This window comes from Neltuma alba, unplaced genomic scaffold (assembly GCF_004799145.2).
Source record: "Neltuma alba isolate B1F8T4 unplaced genomic scaffold, ASM479914v2 tig00012732_pilon, whole genome shotgun sequence".
Classification (NCBI taxonomy): Eukaryota; Viridiplantae; Streptophyta; class Magnoliopsida; order Fabales; family Fabaceae; genus Neltuma; species Neltuma alba.
The window spans coordinates 497,540-521,589 of NW_021637152.1; the positions used below are offsets into that span (position 1 = coordinate 497,540).

Sequence of the window (24,050 nt, forward strand, 5' to 3'; positions counted from 1 at the left end):
TTTTGCCATCCTAGATATGGTCAATCTACTAATATAGACATCTAATATTCACTCTTATTTATTACTATTAAATGTTACCGAATTCTTAATAAGTAAATTATAAAATACTACCTGCAATCCTATTTATAAGACGTTATTTAGAGACAACCAATAGGGTTTTATAATTAGGATGGGAGGTGATATAATATTTCAACTCATTGTCACCCACGCCCCGGTGCTAGCTGCTAATGCCATCAAAAGAAAGAAACCTGATGATACAGAATGAAGAAGTCATTGAAAATATATTGTGAACCGAAGAAGTCACAAAAATAAAATGCCTTATCTCACAGTATTTGACATTTTCTCCTCTTCTTTAACAAGTAGCTTTCCCTCCACAAAATCACAGCACGCTATTGGAACCCCAAGCTGCTTTTGCAGTTTCCTCACAACAAACACTTCTGGCTCTTCACATATTGAAAGCACAGTACCAGACCTCCCAAGCCGCCCTGTCCTGCCAGCTCGGTGTGCATAGTGAATTGAGTCTGTGGGTAAGTCCAAATTAACCACAAGATCACATTCCTCTATATCCAATCCCCGTGCCGATAATTCATTGGTCACCAGCACTCTCACCTCACCATTCTTGAACTTTTTCAGAGTTGTTGACCTAGCAAGTTTCCCAAGATCCCCGTGTAACTCTGCAGCTTTCATCCCACGTGCCTCTAGCTTGAAGACAACATCCTTAAGTTGCTTAATATGGTTCATGAAAGCTATAACAAATTTGGCGTCCAGTGCATGAATACACCTTCTCAAAGTATCAACTTTATGCTGTAACTTCGTGACACAATAGTAATGTTTTAATGCAGGAGGTAGACTCTCTGCTGCCTGCGTAAGGGTAGTAGAGTTAGAATTTGAGGCAGGCGCAGATCCTGATAAATTGACAGGTTTGGAAGGAGAAATGGTTTCAAGCAGGCCGACTTTATTGGCTTGGACAAGAAGGGGATCATGCGCCCAGCTCCGGGCTGCCCTGACAACAGAAAATGGAACAGTTGCAGACACCATAATTGTTTGACGCTCAGCACGTCTAGGAACCGTACTATTTTGTGCTCGTGGTTCAGCTCCTGATCTTCTCCCCACATGTTCTAGTATCCGGTGCATGTCCTCCCGAAAGTTAAATGACAGGAGTTCATCAACTTCATCTAGGACCAGATAACGACAGCCGTGGGTGTGAAGTTTCCCAGCTGCACTGAGCTCTGCTATTCTACCGGGTGTGCCAACAACAATGGCAGGTTTATTTTTCTTGAGAGCTTCTTCCTGCCTGGATCTGTTCGCACCTCCCACAAGCTGTTGAACCACCTTTTTGTTAGCAAGTCCAAGTATCTTCTCAAACTCCCTCACTATCTGCATACCCAGCTCCCTAGAGGGAGCAACAACCACAGCCTCTATTCCCGTTTTCTTCCCACGTTCACCATCACTGTTACCTTCAGAAGTTTTGTTCCTCAAAGGGCCAACGTTAGATAGTATGGGAAGAAGATAAGCCAATGTTTTCCCTGATCCTGTGTAAGATTGAATTATGACGTCATGATTATTCAAGATTGTAGGAATTGCTGCAGACTGCACTTCAGTTGGACTCTTAAAACCTTCATTTTCCAATCTCTCGAGCAGCAAATGAGGGAGGCCAAGTTCAGAAAAAGACTTAGCGGCAAATGGAGCAGATTCTATCTGCTGCTTCTTTGTGGCTCCAACTGCTTTAATTTTATTGATACCAATGGTCTTCGCTCTGCCCTTTGAGGCTAAAGAGGAGGTACCCAATTGCTTCAGTTTATTGACTTTGTTATTCTTCCTAGTTTCATTTTCATTATTCAAATCGATGCTTAAGGGAGTAAGGGGAGCATGCTGGGGCTCTAGCTGACTTAGAGAACGGACACAGCTATGCAAACAAGAAGTACTAGAATTGGGCAAGAACCTTCGCAAGGGCAATGTCTCTCCAGCTAGCAGAACCAACCGTGCAGAGAACAACACAGGCATTACTTTCTTTATGAATTATATCGTCTCGGTTCTTAACGTAGAAGAACAAGAATATGGCTTCCAACAGCCTTGAAAAGAAAAATCCCACCTCAAGCTGCTACATCAAGCAAGAATGAACAGAGAGAATTAGATATTGTATTAAGAAAATACCCTTCAATAAGAGATAAATTGAGAAACTATGCCTTTCATTGGCACTATTTACATAAACAAAACTAATACTCCTCCGGTCCTAAATATCAGACCCATTTTGTAGTGTAATTTACACTACAAAATGGGTTTTGTATTTAGGATCGGAGGGAGTAAATCATCATGATTCAAGAAAATCAATAGCATAAAATAACTCGGATAATCATACATTGACAAATATTAATCTTTCAAAACCCAACAACAAAGGAAACATTGTGATAGAGTCAACCCTTTTAGCCAGACCTATAAAAGGAAAGTCAAGAGACATTAAAGATAGTTGACTGAGGCGTAGGGTGGCTATAGACTGTGGCAACTTAGTAGGTCTCTTTTGGTTAACTTTTACCGTTGCTTATATTAGGAGAAAAGCTTTCTTAGGGGGATACGAGGTTTTCTTTTTTGGAGTGTGATACACTTGTGAGGACTGGTGCTCCCGGGGGCCAGTTGGACCTTGCTTAGGCTTGGTTGGTTCTTCATTTCGATTGCTGTGTTTGTATTAGGGAATAGGATTTTGATCTGAATCATTGAGATTCCATTGTAACACTGATTCAGTTATTTTGTCATTAATATCAAAATCTCAGTCTTTCCCTACTTCCTTGTGTTGTTTCTCTATTGTTCTGCTCGGTCATTGGGCTATATTTTCTGGGTCCTATCATTCTGGTATCAGAGCGGTGTGATCCAGGGGCAGCGGTGATGGAGAATGAGGTGCAAGAGTTGAAAGAAACAGTAGCTAACCTGTCCAAACGGGTAGACGACTTGACTAGAGGAATGAATCTCATCCGAGAGGTAGTGCTGAGGATAGAAGCAGCAAACAAAACCAAAATGAAGCCAGCCTCTGAATCCCATGTTCGCGAAACAGGGGAATCACCTTCTGAGGATGACACAGCAAGCATAGCTGGCGGAGAGAGGGATATGAGGAGACATAGGAAGTTAGAGCTACCACTCTTTGCGGGAGAAGATCCCCTCGGCTGGTTTTTCCGAGTTGAACGATACTTCAACGTCAACTCCATAGCCGAGAGTGATAAGTTGGAGGCAGCCATAGTGTGTCTCGAAGGAAAGGCACTAAATTGGTACCAGTGGGTCGAAACACGAGCTCCTATCCGAAGCTGGTCAGAGTTCAAGAATGAGTTGGTGCAACGGTTTCACTCGGCACACAAGGGGGGAGTATACGAGATGCTTTTCTCAGTGAAGCAAGAACGAACAGTCCTCGAGTATGTGGAGGAATTCGAACGGCACGCGGCTCAACTGAAAGATGCGTCTGAGGAGTGCCTGATAGGTGCTTTTCGAAACGGACTGAAGGTAGAGATTAGGGCTGAGCTCCGCTTAACCCACGCTGCTACGTTGAGGGAGATCATGGAGTGGGCAATGTGTATCGAGGAGAAGAACACGATTCTGGAGGACGAGAGAGTGTCCAGGGCAAACCGGACCCAACGGTTTACTAATGGGCCCAAGCAGGGAGCGGCCCAAACTCATTTCTCCAGAGTAACCCATGTGCCAGACACTGCTAGAGGAGTCACCACGGTATCTACGGCCACGGAAAACACGAAGAAGCCAAAATACCGAGTAGGAGATGCCAGAACGAGCTACAGTGCTACGGGTTCAGCAGCAAGCAAAAAGAGTAGCTCTTTTCGGCGCCTTCCTGATTCAGAAATTGCAAGGAGAAGAGAGCAAGGATTGTGCTTCAAATGTGGCGAAAATTACAGTCCTACCCATATTTGCAGAAACAAGCAATTGCAAGTAATGATTATCGATTCTGAAGAAATCTTCAAGGAGGCATTACAAGAATTTGAGACCGAGGAAGAAGAAGCTGGGAAGGAAGAACGGGCATCTGCAATGGAGTTGTCCATGAACTCGATTGCAGGATTGAATAGCAACCATACGATGAAGGTGAGAGGGAAGATGGGCTCCCAAGAGTTAGTGGTGCTAATCGACAGCGGAGCCACACATAATTTCATCTCGGAAGACTTCCTGATCCAAAATGAGCTACCCACTGAAGAGGTCTCAACTTACACAATAACCGTGGGGGACGGCTATAACTTCAGACGCAACTTGAGATGCTCAGATGTGAAGATGACTATACAAGGTATTGAGTTAAACCAAACTTTCTACCCTTTTCCCTTGGGAGGTGTAGACGCAATGCTGGGAGTGGAATGGCTGAAATCCTTAGGGGAGGTCAGGATGAATTGGAGCCAATTAACAATGAAAATTGGCAACAGGGACAACCAGGTTTGTATAAGAGGAGACCCTACGCTGACTAAGGCCCAAGTCTCTCTAAAAGCTCTATTCAGAACAGTTCAAAAGCAAGGAGAGGCGTTCTTAATTGAATATAACGGGTTGTTAGGAGAAGACTATGGGGACATACCGACACAGATACCTGAAATTCAATCCCTACTGAATACGCATACCTTGGTCTGCAAACCTATGATAGGATTGCCTCCTTCCCGTTTTAGAGACCATGCCATAGTCATCAAGCACGGTGAACAGCCCCCTAACATTAGACCTTACCGATATCCTCATGCTCAAAAAAATGAGATAGAAAACCTGGTGAAAGACATGCTGAAGGCAGGAATTATACAGCCCAGTCAGAGCCCATACTCAAGCCCGGTATTGCTGGTTAGAAAGAAGGATGGAAGTTGGCGATTTTGTGTTGACTATAGAGCCCTAAACAAGATCACTGTACCTGATAAATTTCCTATTCCTGCTATTGACGAGCTGCTGGATGAGCTTAAGGGAGCTACAGTGTTTACCAAGTTGGATCTTAAATCCGGGTACCATCAAATCAGAATCAAAGCAGGAGATGAGTTCAAGACAGCTTTTCGTACACATGAAGGGCACTACGAGTTCAAGGTCATGCCATTTGGATTAACCAATGCCCCATCAACCTTCCAAGCACTAATGAATGAGGTATTTCGAGATTATTTGAGAAAATTTGTGCTTGTATTTTTTGATGATATATTAGTGTATAGTAGTGATTTTTCCACTCACCTCAAGCATCTGGAAGTTGTTTTATCTGTTTTGGAAAAGAACCAGTTAGTGATCAATTTAAAGAAATGTACTTTTGCACAACCAAAAGTGGAGTATCTAGGCCATATTATATCCCAGGAGGGGGTGCAAGCTGATCCCAGTAAAATAGACAGCATGGTGCAATGGCCAAAGCCCCGAAACATCAAACAATTGAGGGGATTTTTGGGTCTTACCGGATACTACAGGAGATTTGTCAAGAATTACGGCAAAATTGCTAGCCCTCTCACTGATCTGTTGAAAAAAGATGCTTTCAAATGGTCAGAAGCTGCTAGTGAAGCCTTTGAGCAGCTTAAAACAGCAATGACAACGCTGCCTGTGTTAGCACTACCAGACTTTTCAGATCCATTTGAACTAGAAACTGACGCGTCGGGGACTGGAATAGGAGCCGTGTTGATGCAGAAGGGCAGACCAGTTGCTTACTTCAGTCAGAAGTTATCCCCCAGAGCTCAAAACTGCTCGGTGTATGAGAGGGAACTTATGGCTATCGTTTTGGCTGTCAAAAAATGGCGCCATTACCTGTGGGGGCAGAAGTTCACCATCCGAACTGACCAGAAAGCCTTGAAATTCTTGCTGGAACAGCGAATAGTAGAGGAGAATCAGCAACACTGGGTCTCTAAACTCATGGGATTCAAGTTTGAAATCATGTACAAACCCGGCAAGGAGAATCGAGCAGCCGATGCCCTCTCAAGAAAAGAAGAAGTTGCTGCTATGTGTGGGATGTCCTGGTGGCAGCAAGATGATGTGGAAGAATGGGCAAGCGAAGTGCAGGCTGATCCTAAGCTTAATCATGTGATGCAGCAATTAGTCACCAACACTGGAAAAGTTGATGGTTATAGCCTCAAAAATGGATGCTTACATTACAAAGGGCGTCTAGTGCTCCCTAAGACTTCTACAAGGATTCCATTATTACTAAAGGAATTCCATAACTCTCCGGTTGGTGGGCATTCAGGATCTTTACGGACCTACAAAAGGCTATCCAATGTGGTTTATTGGGAAGGCATGAAGAAGGACATCCAACACTATGTTTCTTGCTGTGATGTCTGCCAAAAGAACAAATACCAGACCTTGTCTCCTGCTGGATTGTTACAGCCACTTCCCATCCCTCAGCAAGTGTGGGAAGACATTAGTATGGACTTCATCACAGGGCTTCCTAAAGCTAAAAGATTTGACACTGTTCTTGTGGTTGTGGATCGGCTCACAAAATATGCCCACTTCTTAGCACTTTCACATCCTTTCACTGCTAAGGACATTGCTGAGAAATTCATACATGAGATTGTCAAGCTACATGGGTTTCCCAAAACTATAGTATCAGATAGAGATCGAATCTTCATAAGTCAATTCTGGAGGGAGTTGTTCAAGCAAGCTGGAACTCAGTTATGCCTCAGCTCGGCCTACCATCCTGAAAGTGATGGCCAAACTGAAGTGTTGAACCGAGGATTGGAGACATATCTACGCTATTTTGTGAATGAAAAACCTAATCAGTGGCTCAATTGGCTGTCATGGGCAGAGTATTGGTACAATACTTCATATCACAGCGCAGCAGGGATGACTCCATTCAAGGCCGTCTATGGGAGAGAACCACCAACCTTCTTTAAGCTGAATGAGGAGCCATCTCCTATTGAAGCAGTCAATGAACAAATTCGAGAAAGAAATCATATCCTCACGGTCCTAAAGGAAAATCTTAACAAAGCTCAGGTGCAAATGAAGGAGCAAGCCAATAAGCATCGCCGGGATATCCAATTGGAAGTAGGTGACTTCGTTTATGTGAAGATTAAGCCATACCGGTTGAAAACACTGGCAAAAAGACTCAATGAGAAGCTTAGCCCACGTTTTTATGGCCCTTTTCAGATAATTGAAGAGGTGGGAAAGGTTGCCTACAAACTGGAACTTCCTCCCACAGCAAGAGTTCACCCAGTTTTTCATGTTTCTCAGCTTAAAAAATCTGTAAACTCTGCTGATGTATCTCCTACTATTCCCTCAGCCTTGTCAAACACATGGGAGCTCCAAGTACAACCTCAAGATATTTATAAGGCACGCAAGCTCACAAACGGTAATTTAGAGGTGCTGGTCAAGTGGCGGGATCTACCAGAATTTGAGAATTCCTGGGAAGAGGCAGAAACTATCTCAAAGCAATTTCCAGATTTTCCCCTTGAGGACAAGGTGAAGCTTCTAGGGGAGGGTGATGATAGAGTCAACCCTTTTAGCCAGACCTATAAAAGGAAAGTCAAGAGACATTAAAGATAGTTGACTGAGGCGTAGGGTGGCTATAGACTGTGGCAACTTAGTAGGTCTCTTTTGGTTAACTTTTACCGTTGCTTATATTAGGAGAAAAGCTTTCTTAAGGGGATACGAGGTTTTCTTTTTTGGAGTGTGATACACTTGTGAGGACTGGTGCTCCCGGGGGCCAGTTGGACCTTGCTTAGGCTTGGTTGGTTCTTCATTTCGATTGCTGTGTTTGTATTAGGGAATAGGATTTTGATCTGAATCATTGAGATTCCATTGTAACACTGATTCAGTTATTTTGTCATTAATATCAAAATCTCAGTCTTTCCCTACTTCCTTGTGTTGTTTCTCTATTGTTCTGCTCGGTCATTGGGCTATATTTTCTGGGTCCTATCACATTGTAAATCAACAGTCTTAATTCACATCTGCCTCACAAGCGACCTTCCCAAATAGGTTCATAGCTCAACCAATACAGGTAAAAATACATAAAATATAACCTTAATTCTCAATCCCTATATGAAGAATATCTTAGTCAGTGTTTTCTTCCAAATAGTCATATTATTATTTGATGTCCCAAAAGTCTCACACTAATTGATTATTTCCAAGATATTTTTTGGTGAATACAAGATTGATCAAACTCATTAATGATGAAATTGCAGTTTGAACCATTTAATATATAATCAGTGGCAACTATACATACGTGTGTGAATGTATAAACATATGACGATGTTAACTTGAGGAAAAAAATTCCTTTCCTAAGATGTAAAAGAAAAACAGGTCTTGGTTTCTTACCATATGCTGCTCTAGTTTAAGCTCTCAAGCCTCACATTATATTTGTTTAGGAATAAAACTCCTAATTTAATTTAGAAAACCATCCCTTCCTTCTATGCTTATCACTGCAGTCTTTAATCACTCTTACAGTCTTCAAACTCCTTTCACCACCTACTACCTCTCAATACTCTCCTCCACTCCTGTATTCAACATCTTCAAATGTTCTTCTTTTTAAATTACATTAGCATGTCATATACTGAACTAATTATCCCAATTTCAGTTTCCTTACAAGTTAAAACTTTTCAATGTTAGATGACCTCTAAAGTTGATTATTTTGGAGCCACATCCGTTATTTGCTGACTTTTACTCTCAACTACATATACCAAAATAATTTAGCACAAGTACTCACAAGCCATTTCAATACATTTCCAAACGGTTACAAGACTAGATTCAGAGCCAACTTAAGTTGAAAAATTTAAAACAAAGCAAGAACAACCACGGAGTTAACAGATGACGCAGGAAACAATTTCATAACCAGGTTGAACCAATCAATCTCACCGGATTTTGGGAGTAAACAACAAGTCAATCTCACCAAATTTTGGGAGTAAACAAAGCCCTAGGGTTCAAACCTTCTTCACTACTTGAACAACCACGCAGGGCTGACAACGGTGGACAGAGTCCGACAAAGTGCGGGAATAAAGCTCATTGATGCCATATTCAACTCATGAAGTGTAATTCTTTCTATCTAACCCAACACCGCATAGGATAGAATGATAGTAACTTCCCCAAAGCGACAACTATTTAAACAGAAAAGCATGAAGATTTTCACACAATCATTTACCTTCAACTCAAATATAGGCCCAAAATCAAAGCAGCAGGCATTGAACTGGGTAAAAAGATATGCCCGGAAGCTGTCGAGGAGACCGACGAACAACGACGGAATGGAGCGGAGGGTCCGTCGGAGGGACAGATGGAGAACGACAAAGTAGCCGAACGACACTCCACCGTGGTTGCCGGCTGGGTAGGAAAGGATTGCAGGAAATCTAAAGTAGATATTTATTCATCGTATATCATTTTCCCAAAGGTTAAAAGCAAAGGGAAACTGGCAGGAAGAGCAAAACTCGAGCGTGACCAAAAACCGAATCAAATCAAATTTAATTTTGATTACTCCTCCGGTCCTTAATATAGGATCCAATTGTTAAGTTGGTTTTACTCCTAAATATAAGACTCATTTATCATATTTATCAATTTTCTCTAAAGTACACCTATGATACTCTCTCAACCATAATCAAGTAGAAGAGGGAGATGAGGTATTAAGAAAGATGATTATGGTATTTTAGGAAAAAACATGTCACATTTTTTATAATTAACTAACTTACCTAACTTCCTTTATCTAATCAAATTAGTTAAATGGGTCTTATATTAAGGACCGGAAGAGTATTTGGATTTAGTTATTTCAGTTTTTGTTATATATTCAATTCGATTTCAGTGTTCGGTTAGGCTGGTAAAACAAAAATTTGGTTATAACTGAAAAACTAAAATGAATATATTATACATTTATATTTAATAAATATTATTTTAATAAATCTATATATGGGTATATGTATGATTATAATAAATATTATTATAATAAATTATATTAATAGTAAAATATTTATTAATTAATAGCTGTAATTGTGTCTCATTATTATTTTTAATTTAAAATTATTTTTCACATTTATATATTTCGGTTAATCAGTTAACCGAGCTTAAATATTTTAGTTAATTTGGTTTTGATTAGTTTGATTAATCAGTTTTGATTCAGTCTTTAAAATTTATTTTATTCGTTTATTTCGGTTATCACCGAAAAACCGAATACTCACCATTAGAAACTGTAATTTTACCTTTAACCCTACTGCTGTAAAGTCTCCCTGTAGAGTATGTGGCGATATATATGTGTCTGTTTTATATTTTTCTAATAAATAGCTGATCCATTATTTATTTTTCCAAATATATTAGGTATACATTAGTTTTATTGGTTAGTAGTAATAATTTAACCCAGATGAAACAAATTTTGTGAAGGTTAAAACCATTATACTATCTCCGGTCTTTAATATAAGATTTCATTTAGTTTTTATTTTGGTTCTAAATATAAGATTTTAATTTACTTTGTCTTTCATATTTATTCATTTTTTAAGATAGTCTTTCCAATAATAGTAGTCCTAATCAATGAACTTGATTAGTAGGGATATTTTAAGAAAGATAATACTTATTTGTTACAAATAACTAACGTAACTAATTTTTTTAATTTACTCAAATTAACTAACTAGTTTTTATATTTAAGATTGGAAGTAGTAACAGTTACCTTCTCAAATTCTGTCATGTCATTGAAACGAAAATGGAGAACTTCTTACGGAGATTTTCTTACTAATAAGAGAGTGCATGAGATTATTTCAAAAAAAAAAAAGAGTGTGCATGAGATTAGCTCCTAGAGTGGATTGGACTTTCAAGATATGGATGGAAGCTTTGTATAATACTATCTCCATTTTTTACTATAAAAATTAATTTGATATTTAATTTGATTTTAGATATAAGACTCTAATTCACTTTATCTCTTATATTTATTTATTTTTTCAAAATATTTTTTGTAATAGTCACACATGTTAAATATTTTATTATATGGTAGTTCTAGTTATACATCATTAGTAAAGATAATATCTATCTATTACAAATAATTAACTTGATTAATTTTTTTAATCTACTCAAAATAGTTAACTGATTCTTATATTAAGAATAGGAGGCAGAAATATATAAGGCACTGCAATAATCAGACATCTCTGATTCGGGACATCGGACACAGGGTTAGGGAAAATTCAAGCATTTTCTTTTGAAGGGAGTGGCAAATTTAACTTCATTTTATGTGTAGAAAAACTAACGAATATGCCCTTTTTTTAGCATAGATATCTCGTAGTTTTGATAGTAATTTTTGCATCTTTGATCTGCCTCTATTTTTTTGCTAGAAGAGTCGATTGACTTCTCATGTTATAAGCTTATTTCTTTATGCTTGTCTCTTTGAGTAGTCAATGTACTGCTATTCAGTTTAGAATAAAAAGGAATGACAATTGTTTGGGACACTTGTTTCTGTAAATAAATTTTGATTGAGTAGGGTGGATTGAATCGGCTTTTAGGAATTGGCATAGAAGGAGCCTAATCACATGGTGCTAGTATTGAGATTGCAATTCCAAATAATTAGTATATGTAGAACTTAATATTAGAGCTAATTGACTAATTTAAATAGATTGAAGAAGTTTGTTAAATTAAATATTTGTAATAAATAGGTTTGTCTTTCTTAGAATATCACTACTAATCATATGTTTTGGTTAGAACTACCATTTAATGAAATCTTTAATATGTGCAATTGCTATAAGATTACTTTAGAAAAAATGAATAAATATAAGAGATAAAGTGAATTAGGTTTTATATTTAAAACCAAATTAAATGTTAAACTAACTTTTATATTAAAGATCAGAACTAATAGATAAGAAGAAGCTAGTTGGAGTAATATAACAAATGTGGTCACTTTATTTCATGTTTGTCTGCTCTATCCAAATTAGTGTCTTTCTCATGTAAGGATATGAAACCACATTAGGCCTTCTTAGAATGATTAAAGTATAAATTTATTCGGAAAGTTTTTACTTATGAGTTGAGCATTTGAAGATTTTTTTGAAATGCAAATTTATTCATGAAAATTTAGAATTGTAACAATATTCATCTCCTATCATTAAAAAATTAGCATTAATCATTAACGCTTTTAGTGGTATGGGATAACATTGTTATGATTTTAAACTTTCAGAACAGACTAGCATTCACAAAAACTTTTGAATGCACAATATTCTTGAGTGAAAACTTTCTAGATAAACTTTCACCTCAACTCTTTTTAAAATTGATTATGCATTCTCAATTACAAATTGAAATTTGCGAAAACTAATATTTGTTATTCACATTGTTGCCCATCGCTTTCATAGCTTATAACTTTCGTATTTTTCAGTCCATTTTATCATGCCATCTCTTTGTTTTTACACCGGAATTCCCCTTAAACAATAATTTCTTGTCTTGAATCACATATATGTTTTAGTTTAATTATTAGAATAATTTCGTTTCTCATAAAAATGAAAGCTAACAATTTTGTGTACATCTTTCATTAGTTTTAGGACCTGTTTGGCAAATTACACAAATCATGGTTTTTGGATCCAAACCACAGTTTGGGGCAAAAATTTGCTAAACAGGAAGAAAAATCAACAAACTATGGTTTCGGGCTCAACACTATAGTTTTAGAGGAAGTGAATCTATTCTGTTTCTAGCTTAAATTGGGGAGTAAGATTGTGCCTGTCAGAATCTATTCTAACGGCATATGATTTTTACACCATTCAACTATTCATTCCTTGTTTTCATTTTTAAAATCTTTCAAGCAAATTAATATTTTTTTTGTTAGCAAAAAAAATCATTTTTATATAAATATATTTAATCTTATATTTTATAAATATATATACATCTCAATTATTTATTAATTATATTATCTTATATATTATTAATTATGTGGGTAAAAAATATATTATCAACAATTTTATTTTTTCAAATTAACATATTATAAAATGTATCTTCTATGTAATCATCATATTAACTTATATAATTTTTAGTAATTTATATATATAAAATAATTCTGATAATAATTATTCAAACACTCTCACTTTATTAAAATTATTTTTTCATAAAATCTATTTTCTAAAAATTATTCTCCAAACACTCTCTTAATCTGTTTAAAAAATTGCGAGCCCAATTTTGGACCCGAAAACACCTGAGCCCAAAACGGGAAAAAATCTACATGGTGAGATGGGTATATTCGTCATTTACTAAACTAGGGTTTCGTACGTTCTATCTGCAGAACGTGGAGAAGCTCTAAAGCCCTCGGCATTACGGCCTTCTAGTTTTGTGCTGCACCTTCAACTTGAGAGTTGTGCATCTCAAACACAAGAGAGCTCCACGGTAGTTCTCCTGCTCGCAACCATGGCTACCACCACAACTGCCGCCGCTGCTCCTCCGCGTCAGCTCTCCCAGAAGGAAGCTGATATCCAGATGATGTTGGCCGCCGAGGTCCACCTCGGTACCAAGAACTGCAACTTCCAAATGGAACGATATGTGTTCAAGCGCCGCAACGACGGTTAGTGTTGAACTCCCAAATATCTCAATACATCAGTTTATGAGATGGAGCATTTTAATTACAGATTTTTTTTTTACTGAAATTTCATTATTGATATTCGAGCGTATATGTTTCAGAGTGCCACATGTGTTGATGAATTCATAAAATTTCCTTGTATCCATGCATCGATAGTTTGCAATCGGGTTCCAAGTGGGTTCTGTTATGTATTTACTCTCGTGACACCTATGTTGCATTTGAATTTTATATATTTAATGTCTCAGTGTCGCCGTCAATATTTGAGCTTCTTTTCACCTTTTGGTAGGATTAAAATATTTTTGCGGTGGGGTGCTCCGAAAATATTTTGCCTAGTCTCTTCACTGCCTGAACAATTTTTTTGTCGTTTTTTTCCTCATTGTACTCTGGGAATTACGTTCTCATTGGTGCAGAAAGAAAGAAAGAAATAGTGAGTAAGAGGGTTCTTAAGCAGGCCATATGCCTCTATAAATTTATTGAAAAACCAAGGTTCTGTACCTCTGGATAATCAAAACATGTTTTCGTTATTCTTAATATTCAGTTAACCATAAGAACTCTTCTATAGGTATTTAAAGATAAATACTATTTTTTTCGGGAAATGTGAATTAATGGATTGGCAAGGACCTGGGGAGTGGGAACAACTTAATGAGGTAGTAGTGTGATAGTTTACTTGAATTTCAATGTTTCATGATTTTGAAGTTCAAATTTATTTCATCTCAAGAATTTCAATTTTAATGTAGTATTATGATATGATGTAATAGTTTGTGGCAGGTTGCATGCTTTTGTCTGTTACTTTGTTGATTTTGGTTATTTTGATAATCAGGGATCTACATCATTAATCTTGGAAAAACATGGGAGAAGCTTCAGCTTGCTGCCAGGGTTATTGTTGCCACTGAGAACCCTCAAGATATCATTGTTCAGTCTGCTAGGCCTTATGGTCAGAGAGCCGTTCTCAAGTTTGCTCAATACACTGGGGCCCATGCACTTGCCGGGAGACACACTCCTGGTACATTCACAAATCAGCTCCAAACCTCTTACAGTGAGCCTCGCCTTCTAATTCTAACTGATCCAAGAACGGACCATCAGGTCATTAATTCTCCATGTGAATTGTTGAGATGTCATATTTTCGTGAATAGGTTAAACTTCTAATCGGAGTTGATCTTCTTATTATGCTCACATTTTTCTTTTGGTACTGGTTTATGTGCAGCCCATCAAGGAAGCTGCCCTTGGAAATATTCCAACCATTGCCTTTTGTGACACTGATTCCCCTATGCGATATGTTGACATTGGGATTCCTGCCAATAACAAGGGGAAACATAGCATTGGTTGTCTCTTTTGGCTTTTAGCAAGGATGGTGCTGCAGATGCGTGGTACTATTCGTCCAGGGCTTAAGTGGGATGTGATGGTAGAGTATTTGCTGCTTTTATTAGGACCTATTTAGAAGGGATGCAGCTCTGTTTGCAAGTTTCTTTCAAATTCTTGGTGGTCTCAAATTTTCTATTATGCAGGTGGATTTATTCTTCTATAGGGAACCTGAGGAAGCCAAGCAACTAGAGGAAGAGGAGGCGCTTGCTGTCCAAAATTATGCCGCTGCAGATTTTGGTGCCGGTATTGGTGCCATTGCTGATGGCCAGTGGCCTGTTGCAGCTGATCAATCATGGACTGAACCAGTAGCACAACCTATTCCAGCAGTTCCTGGTGTCAGCTGGACCTCAGAAGCTGCAGGTAAATCTTTATAGTTGATTAAAGTTGGCTCCTTACTCATGTTATGTTAAATTTAATGTGTGCTTACTATGATTATTTTAGATTAAATCTATCTTTACCCCCTTCCATGATAGTTGGCCCTGCAAATGTGGTAGTTTATTGATATATGGCCATAACAGTCACAGTGGACTCTCATTGTCTTCACTTTCGTTTAATACTATGCATCTGATAGAGAATTTCTGTTTTAAATTAAATTACGGTGCACATGTGCGTGTTCTATTGTTTAAGGGTCATGAATTCGCATTTGCTGAACCAATTTCTTATTGCAGTAGGGAATTGGGGTGAAGCCGTCCCACCTCCACAAGCACCTGTTTCCGGAGTCGAGAATATTCCTGCTAGCGGCTGGGATTAACTTCATACATAAGTTTTGATTGTCCTTTTTTTGTTTTTGTTTTTTGGGTAGGGAAGGTAACGTTTTGTGGTGCGTCACTTGTCTTAGTCTTAGTGATACACGTGACATTCTCTATTTACAAAATTTATTTTTCTAGGCTGATATAAATGTTGGATGATGGCTTTAGTTCACATAAAACGACGTGCTGAGTATTTTTGTTTATTATTTTCTCGGAAATAAGATTAGAGTAGAAGTTGGTTTTGCATTTCCTGATCACGCGTAACTAAATATTTCAAGTTGTGTTTTGTCCTTCCCAATTCTGCACCATATCACTTAGGAGTTAGATTTGTTATTGATAGGCACCTCTTAAAAAGTTTTGATCAAATCGCGGTCGTATTTTTATTTTTAAAATATTTACAAGTTTCACAAAACAAAAATCACGATTTAACTCAGATGTAAATTTTAAAGCAGCAAAAGGAGAGGGCCATTAAGATCCCATCACCCTTTTGTGACGTTCTTTAGCAAGCCATTCACCTGCTAATTTCGGATTCCTGGGGGTCCAATGAATAATCTAACAGCTATTGTCCACAAATAAACCTTGATTCTCAGCAGTAGTTCTATTTAGGACATTGATGTCCAAAATTAAGCATAAGGCGCCTACAGGTGGCGTTGACTACGCGTCCACGAAGAGAAACAGGATTCCAATTTTATCTCTGAAAATGATGCCAATGACAGAGAATGTCCCTCAAATGGAAAGCACTTTAAGATATCTTCTGGGGGTCTCCAATTGGCACTTCTGGCTACATCGTGCTTCGATTATGGTCACAACTCACAACCATCATTCTCCAGCCATTCGTCAATGGGCCCAAATTCAGTTCGCACATCCATAGCATATTTCAGAAGATATCAAGCAGGGCCTCATTTGAGTTTTAGGAAAAGGATTTTGATGTCAATAAGACCAAAAAAAGCAATCCAGGATAAAAGAAACAACATCATAAAAGGAGAGACCGTTTTGCATCTTGTTGGTACTCCGTAGATTACGGCATTCAATGCACATGAGAGTATAGCTACAAATATTTGTCCAAAAAAAAAGAGAGTATAGCTACATATAAACCATGAAGATGGCAAAAGAACAAGACAATAAAATATTCCTCAGTAAAGGACTTGGTTTCTTCATGAAGCACGTTCAAAAGGAGTAAAAAATGTTGACTAGTATGTCATGATTAAGCTGGCTTAAACTGCTGTCTAAAGAAATATAGAACCATTGGACTCTCCAATGCAAGACTCGCATTCTTTTTCAATATCACCTTCCATAGAATGAGAAAGCTTCAGTCTAGAGCTTCTTCAACGCTGCTTTTAAGTGTGGTTGAAGACCTACTGTATTGGTAGCCATCTGAACTTCATAACAAAGATTGCCATCAACCAGCTGGAACAGTCGTCTTATCTCCATAACCTGTGCGGGATGAGAAAAGATTTGGTATAATTTGCATCATATGAAGGGGGAGAGGAGGGGATATATTTCTGCCCTAAAGTTCCCACTACTATAACTAGCTAAGGCTGATGGCAATCTAATAGTCAATCTAATCTAAGAGAGCATGTGTGTGTGTGTGTGTGTGTGGGTAAAGCCATATGTTAACGTCAGCATGGTTGGATAGTATCTTCCTGCTCAAATAGTAAAGTTCAACACAGAATTATGACACGCTCAAGAAAAACAGAATTATTATATGCTTTTCTGACATATTTGTTGTACCAAACTTCGGTAACTGGTTTATATTTACAGTGAAATCTAAGTTGTAACCGTCACCTTTTTTATCACAAGGGGAAAAACTTGCAAAATATAAGAGATGCAAACTATGCATGAATGAACAGGAATCACTTGCATTGTTGTATTTTTGAGAGTCCAATTTTATTACCTTAGAAGCATTCCCCACTGTCTCACTTTGAAGCTCTATCACCTTGTCCTTTGCATTATATGTCCCTTTCTGGATGACACATGCGAGGGACATATCAGAAGCAAAAAAAAAATACAACAGAACTAAAAAAAAAAAAGATAATAGAAAAATCTTATTTCTAGGATAATTAAGCAATAGTTAAGGCTTTTATGTGGATATAACGGTAGAAAACCAGCCAGCAGGTAGAAAGCAATGTATCAAAATAATTATTGCAAAGCACCTTCGGCAACCAGGAGCATGCTGGTAGTGCGTAATGGAACTTCCGAAGTGTAGATATATGGGAAAATCATACCTAGGTTATTTGACAAGGTAGGAATTAATTCAAACATTAGGCTGCGTCTGATACATGGAAAAAGGATCTAACCAAAGAAAAAACAATTTAAAGCAGAGCCAAAAATGGAATCAAGTGGCTTTCTTGAAAAGAAAGCTTCCCATATTTATGAAATGGAGCTTCTTAGTTTTCATTCTCTCTGTTTTGTTTCTGGTACCAAAAGCCCTTCTATACCGCGAATATTTGTCAAATATTTAACTTGAGCAATCTCCCAGCGTATCGTGAGGCGAGTGTGCCAATTTAATATTTGCATGAGTATTCTTGTGCTGGTTCAGCCAGTATAGACCCACTAATTAATATTAGTCAAACATGATTCAAAACATTCAAGTTCAAACTTGTTAATGTAATTAATTAATCATTTTAATTTCTGTTTCACTCATCTGTGAATGCTCTGCTCACAGATGACGTGGCAGCCTAGGCCTACACAAAAATTCATCATCGCGCACCAGTTAAATACTAAAACTAAAAGTAGAGACAAGTATGAAATAAAGCAGGCAATTTGTCGAACAGTTTATCGGCAACAGACGAATGTAAAAAGGTAAAAATCTCTGTATGGATGTTAAAGCACTCTCATCAATAACAAGACACAGTACCTGAACTTCAACAAGGCCAGTGCTTTGCGCAATCACAACTTCAATAGCACCATCAGGCTTTGGACGCCAGTATCCACTCTCGGCGTGCATTGGCTCGCCAGAGTTGAGTTTCCAAGTCTTCTGGGTATACCCAATGACGGGCTTGTCTCATCTCGTACACAACAAAGAAAAACCCAAGTCAATTCTTCAATTAAAAACAAAATTGTAATCTTCGTCCCCGAGTTTTCACAGATTCAAAACCAAACCCATGAAAAATCCAAGGAAAAAAAAAATCATATAACCGGTTATTTTTTGTATAGGATACCTTATTCCCAGAATGGGAAAACTGAAGTTCTTCGCCATAAGAGAATGAATTTATGGTAGGGAAGCCGCCTTCTCCCTGGCCTCTCCATGAGCCCAGAAGGTAGGAAAGTGGTTCCACTGCTGGGTGCAACACTGGCGGTTCCGGTGGCGGACCTGGTGAGCCCTTGGCTGCTTCCATTTGCTCTGAGAATATTTTTCTGACTGTTGCTCTGTCTTCCTGAGTTTACAAAGCAGGGAAATGAAGATGTCTGCTTTTGCTTTAGGAAGTGCTTGAAAAATGCTGCGCCCCTCTTTACTTTTATTTTAATTTTAAATATAAGATTTTAATTAATTTTATTTTTTATACTTATCTATTTTTTAAGGTAGTTCTTATATTAATAATAATTCTAGTCAATATAATTAATTAACAAGAATATTTTAAGAAAGACAATACTCACTAATTATAGAATCAATTAAAAAAATATTTTTATATAAATTGACACAAAATTTATCTTAAAAATTCAAACACCCCTAAAAGAGTTGCTATGGCGTTCACAACAATTATGTGGACAATGGTGAGATAATAGGGATTAGTGTCCTGAAAATGGATGGGTTGCTATTTACATATAATTTTAATATTTTTTTAATAGCTACTATCTTCAGTCCTAATTATAAGACCTCATTTGTAAATTATAAATGATGTCTTATAATTAGGATCAAAGCTAATAAGATATAATTTTACATATGCTCTTTTGTAATTATTACATGGTCGTAGTAGTTTGTTAACATATTTTTTAACTAGGAAGACATACGCTAGTGCTAAAAAAAAAAACTAGGAAGACATACGCTAATAATTTTTTTTTGGGGTAAAAAAGATACTAATAGTTTGAAGTTATACACAAGATCAAATATATAACCTCTCCTTTACAAAAGCATTCATGTCATATATTACACAATCATTAGCTTGTTAATATGCTATTTGAGATTACAATATGCTAAATTGGATCCATACAAGAAATCCAGCCCGCAAAAGCGTTACTTCCCTGAAGTTACAATACTTTTGGATTTACTAATTAAAAGTACAAGAAATTAGGGGTGTTCAAGAAGGATCCGTCACGGTCGGCCCGTTCCGGTCCCGGTCTTATTGGGACAGGACGAGACACGGGATGGGGTCGTCCCGTCCCGGTCCTTTTTTTATTTTATTTTTTATTTTTTATCCCATTTATATAATATTATTTTTTTCATATTTTTTTAAGATTTGAGACTATTGTATGGAATTATGGATATATTTATTTAGAGTTTTTATATTTGTTAATGATTTGAGATTATTGATGATTAGAATTTTTAGCAAGTTTTTATTGTGTTAAAAGCTTTTATTTGGAGTTTTTAATGATTATTATATGTAATATTTTGAGTTTTTGTTTAAGAGTGCCCAAACAAATAAAAAAAATAAAAAGATGTTTTTATAAGTTTTAAGCCAAAAAAACATAATTAAAAAAATCAGATTTTATTTAAAAAATTTAAAAAAATTTTTAAAAAAATTTAAAAAAAAAAGAGGTTCGGGACGTCCTGGTCCCGTTCCGACCGGAACCAGGACAACCCCGGGACGGGCCGGGACACGGGACAGATTTTCTATCCCGTTACTGTTTATCGGGACGGAACTGGGACGAACCTGTCTCGGTTCCGATCCGTCCCATGAACAGCCCTACAAGAAATCACATAAAGCTGGATTTGAACGTAGACTTTAGATAGATAACTACCAATCTTACGTAAGTTTTATGTTTCACTTTTGTTTATGTTTATTGCAATCGCAAGTGTATTAGGAAACTGTCTCCAATTCGTAGGTGATGAACATTCCAAACTTCAATTACACAACATGCAATTAAACGAATAACTCCCGCCACAATACCTAAGTTGATATTTGCTTGAACCAAAGTGATCAAATTCAAAATTTGTGGTTATTGATTCTTGTACACTCTTCCGATTCTTAATATAGGACTTAATTGTTGAATTAGTTTTGATCCTAGATATAATACCCAATTCTCATAGTTATCAATTTTCTCTAAATTACCCATATGGATACTCCTTCAATCATAATCAAGTAGAAGAGGGAGATAATGTATTAAAAAAAATGATTATGGTGTTTTAGGAAAAATGTGTCATTTTTCTTATAATTAACTAGCTTAACTAATTTTTTTAATCTAATCAAATTAATTAAATGGGTTTTATATTGAGGATAAAAAAAGTACCATCTCTAGAATTCATTTAAATTCTAAAGTATTCCGATTACTATTTTCAAAGAGACAACTTGTATTTCTCTAAGTTAATTATAAACTACTTCTAGGGACTTGTAAATTTCATTAACACATTTAAACTAATTTAGGCCATATTTGTTATTACGGTTGAAATTACTTATAAATATATTTTACATAAGCCGATACAAAACTCTTTTCATGCATTTAGTTCATATTCTGTAAATTACGATAAAAAAATTACTCACAAACTATGCGAACCAATTATTTTATTTTTATTTTTATTTTTTTTATGGACCTGACAAGAAGGCGTTCGCCTCGACTGTGGACTAGTCTCCTCCGTTTTGCTTCCCAGAGTCACTGGCTCAATTCCGAAGGGGCCTCCGCTGTCCCGGAACCATAATACCACCCCATAGGCCACGAGCCGACGACTACGACAAGAACAGCACACCGAACTCAGGTTAGTCGTTCATTCTCTTATCCTTCACCATCAACCTGGGAATCGAATTACTTTGCTTCTTACTTCACATTTCATCTCCATTTTCGCGTATTAGTTTGAAATTCCCTCTCGAATATATTGGAAAATTTGAATTGAGAAAACGCTTGTTCGATGATAAACCTGCAGAATTCACATATTATGAATCAATGTCCAGCTCGGTTAGGTTTCCTGATTGCGGGTCTCTATGGGCTTGCTTCTAATAATTACAAAAAATGTTTGCTTTTTCTTTGTTTGGATGTGGGAATTTATTGGCTCCGAATTTGTAGGGAAATGTTCTCACTTTGCTCTTTATGCGTAAATCTATATAGTAATTTTCCCCTGGTACGTGGATAAGGGCGAGGATGAACAAAGGTGGACCGGCGGGTGGAGGAGTATTGGGGGGTGGGATTGGAGGTGGTGCAGGAAGGGGGCCGACTGCTGCAGCGGCTGCAGCTGCTGCTCAGAAGCAAAAGACTTTGGTGCAAAGGGTAGAAGGTGACATCGCCAATATTGTGGATAATTTCAGCCACCTTGTTAATGTTGCTAGGGTATGTTTGATTACATTCTGCATTTTCACAGCTTTTGTCTCTTATTAAGTCACCCTTGCATTTTGGAAAATTTATGATTGTGAATATTTTTCTTTCTCAAGGTTCTCCATAGATAGGGCTTTGAATTCATTTGATACAATTGTTGATATTGACACACCTGGTCCTCTTGGTTTACTAATGTTGACCTCATAAAAGGAGTTTTTGTAACTATTGGGAATTGTGAATGTATTCGTGTGTGATTGAATGATTGGTCATTTCCCAATGACGTGAGCTGCAGTCTTGGAATCTTAGTTTTTTCCCTCCCAATCACTTCCTAGTATCCTGTGCGCTAAATTTCATCTGTGTGGTCAATTCATGCAATATTTCATTCCTGCAGGTAAATGATCCACCAGTTAGAAATTCACAGGAAGCTTTTATGATGGAAATGCGTGCTGCCAGAATGGTAGGATTGAAATTCTGACTATTTTATTCTTCTGTGCAACCATGGAGTGCCTTTCCTTTCCAAGCAATATGCATCATTGTTTTAACGATTGTTGGGGGCAAAAACCATCTATCATTTTCTTACTTTTGTATTAGAAGTGCCAAGGAGTGTATGCACCCTGAAACTGTAAGCATATATCTCACATATTATAATCAAGTGCCATTATGTTCCATGTTGTAAATTCATAATCGAACTATGGATAGCAATCCAATACGTGTGTGTATGTCTTATTTATATTCAGTACTTTCTGAAACGGAAGTCTTAGTGGTAACATCTTGATCATATGGTTTAAGTTTGTTTGGCAGTTTGACAGTATTAGTGCTAGCTTTTCTAACTTAAGGTCTGATTCTTCCCTCACCGTGTTTCTCTTCTTGCATTGGTCAACGACCCAGGTCCAAGCAGCTGATTCCCTTCTTAAATTGGTGTCAGAGCTGAAGCAGACAGCAATTTTTTCAGGATTTGCTTCTCTAAATGACCATGTTGAGCAAAGAGTGGTTGAATTTAACCAATTAGCGGAAAAGACAGACAGAATGTTATCTAGAATTGGAGAAGAAGCTGCCGCTAGCCTTAAAGAGCTTGAGTCTCATTATTCTTCTTCTACGCAGAAGAATATTGATGCCACGGAACCATGACTGTTATTCTGTTCATCCACCTAGCACTCCTATCTTAGTGAAGAATACTTTCAAGCGCATAAATAGATGAGTTTTCCAGCTTTCAGAGTTCATACAAGTTTCCTTCGTTTGAATTACTGGAATTTAGGACTAGGTTGAAGAAATTGGTATCTCATTTCTGATGTGTACAATGTATGGTAGATCGTGTCACATGGAATGAGGAACAAAATTTAGTCTTGTACACCATGTTTAATCAAGAAACATAATAGTTTGTACCCCAATTCTTTAAGTTATTTTGCTGTATCAAATTTCAATTTCCAAGCAATTAATAATTAGTCTCATACCAATTAGGTTGTTTCTCATTTTCAGACATGATCGATGCTGAGCCCAATTCGAATAGAAGTTTAGGTAATGAAGAAAAATGAAATCAAGATGCTGGCTGATGTCCGCTCGCCTAGTAATGTAAAACCAAAAAAAAAAAAAAATTCAAAGTAATTTAGATCATTAGCAATAACAGATAGATTGTCTATAATACTGCTGGAAAGACAACGACGAGAGACGATGGCTGTAAAGAAAAGTATATTCGTACATATTCTAATATAATCTCACACTCACTGTGACTTTTTCTTGAAATATATAATTGTATGAATGTTGAAAAGGCAAATAATGAAAATGACGATACTGAAATATCAATAAAGAAAGGAAATATTGATATAAATTCTTACTATTTTTTTTTTAAAAAGGTTTTGCTCATCTAAGTTTAAAAGGATCAGCCTAACTTATCCAAAAAGATAAAAGGGATGATATTTTTTTTTAATTTCTTTTTCTGCTTGTAGCCTTGACCTTCTTCTTTTGTGATTAATAGATATACAGTTTCTATTAAAAAAAAATCCACTAACACTACGCACTTATTAATCTATAGGCACGGATGATCTAAATGCGAATAAGTTCCTTATGGGGTCTCTGAAGATTTTTCCTTTCAAAATATTTTTGGCATTTTGCTTTGATGCCTC

The 24,050-nt window shown here is 37.1% G+C and overlaps 4 protein-coding genes across 5 annotated transcripts; 2 read left to right on the plus strand and 2 right to left on the minus strand.

The window, feature by feature from the left end:
• Nucleotides 1-252: 252 nt before the first annotated feature.
• Nucleotides 253-9,281, minus strand: LOC114730415 (DEAD-box ATP-dependent RNA helicase 47, mitochondrial). Of its 2 annotated transcripts, none has more exons than XM_028917471.1 (2): nt 9,047-9,281; nt 253-2,098 (listed from the first exon to the last, which is right to left on the minus strand). In XM_028917471.1, the coding sequence occupies exon 2, from the start codon at nt 2,002-2,004 to the stop codon at nt 319-321; it is 1,686 nt and encodes a 561-aa protein (XP_028773304.1). In that variant the 5' UTR covers nt 2,005-2,098; nt 9,047-9,281; the 3' UTR covers nt 253-318. The 2 variants fall into 2 exon arrangements, with proteins under 2 accessions (XP_028773304.1, XP_028773305.1); XM_028917472.1 differs by having other exon boundaries at nt 253-2,101.
• Nucleotides 9,282-13,140: 3,859 nt separating this feature from the next.
• On the plus strand, nt 13,141-15,731 carry LOC114730417 (40S ribosomal protein SA). Its single transcript, XM_028917474.1, has 5 exons — nt 13,141-13,402; nt 14,238-14,500; nt 14,622-14,819; nt 14,923-15,139; nt 15,448-15,731. The coding sequence occupies exons 1-5, from the start codon at nt 13,249-13,251 to the stop codon at nt 15,528-15,530; spliced, it is 915 nt and encodes a 304-aa protein (XP_028773307.1). The 5' UTR covers nt 13,141-13,248; the 3' UTR covers nt 15,531-15,731.
• Nucleotides 15,732-16,528: 797 nt separating this feature from the next.
• On the minus strand, nt 16,529-18,922 carry LOC114730418 (UPF0678 fatty acid-binding protein-like protein At1g79260). The gene is made up of 4 exons (XM_028917475.1): nt 18,690-18,922; nt 18,386-18,526; nt 17,423-17,491; nt 16,529-16,962 (listed from the first exon to the last, which is right to left on the minus strand). The coding sequence occupies exons 1-4, from the start codon at nt 18,864-18,866 to the stop codon at nt 16,843-16,845; spliced, it is 507 nt and encodes a 168-aa protein (XP_028773308.1). The 5' UTR covers nt 18,867-18,922; the 3' UTR covers nt 16,529-16,842.
• A 2,580-nt stretch (nt 18,923-21,502) lies between these two features.
• Nucleotides 21,503-23,384, plus strand: LOC114730419 (mediator of RNA polymerase II transcription subunit 22a). Its single transcript, XM_028917476.1, has 3 exons — nt 21,503-21,945; nt 22,322-22,387; nt 22,819-23,384. The coding sequence occupies exons 1-3, from the start codon at nt 21,760-21,762 to the stop codon at nt 23,056-23,058; spliced, it is 492 nt and encodes a 163-aa protein (XP_028773309.1). The 5' UTR covers nt 21,503-21,759; the 3' UTR covers nt 23,059-23,384.
• Nucleotides 23,385-24,050: the final 666 nt, after the last annotated feature.

What these genes read in the sequence shown, in the direction of transcription:
- LOC114730419 (XM_028917476.1), top strand. Translation starts at nt 21,760, where the DNA reads ATGAACAAAGGTGGACCGGCGGGTGGAGGAGTATTGGGGGGTGGGATT. An exon ending in ACCTTGTTAATGTTGCTAGG is followed by an intron (nt 21,946 to 22,321) that starts GTATGTTTGATT and finishes TCATTCCTGCAG; the next exon opens with GTAAATGATCCACCAGTTAG. An exon ending in AAATGCGTGCTGCCAGAATG is followed by an intron (nt 22,388 to 22,818) that starts GTAGGATTGAAA and finishes TCAACGACCCAG; the next exon opens with GTCCAAGCAGCTGATTCCCT.
- LOC114730417 (XM_028917474.1), top strand. Translation starts at nt 13,249, where the DNA reads ATGGCTACCACCACAACTGCCGCCGCTGCTCCTCCGCGTCAGCTCTCC. An exon ending in ATCCAAGAACGGACCATCAG is followed by an intron (nt 14,501 to 14,621) that starts GTCATTAATTCT and finishes GTTTATGTGCAG; the next exon opens with CCCATCAAGGAAGCTGCCCT. An exon ending in CTGGACCTCAGAAGCTGCAG is followed by an intron (nt 15,140 to 15,447) that starts GTAAATCTTTAT and finishes TTCTTATTGCAG; the next exon opens with TAGGGAATTGGGGTGAAGCC.
- LOC114730415 (XM_028917471.1), bottom strand. Translation starts at nt 2,004, where the DNA reads ATGCCTGTGTTGTTCTCTGCACGGTTGGTTCTGCTAGCTGGAGAGACA.
- LOC114730418 (XM_028917475.1), bottom strand. Translation starts at nt 18,866, where the DNA reads ATGGAAGCAGCCAAGGGCTCACCAGGTCCGCCACCGGAACCGCCAGTG. An exon ending in CTGGCCTTGTTGAAGTTCAG is followed by an intron (nt 17,492 to 18,385) that starts GTACTGTGTCTT and finishes TGTGTCATCCAG; the next exon opens with AAAGGGACATATAATGCAAA. An exon ending in CAGTGGGGAATGCTTCTAAG is followed by an intron (nt 16,963 to 17,422) that starts GTAATAAAATTG and finishes CATCCCGCACAG; the next exon opens with GTTATGGAGATAAGACGACT.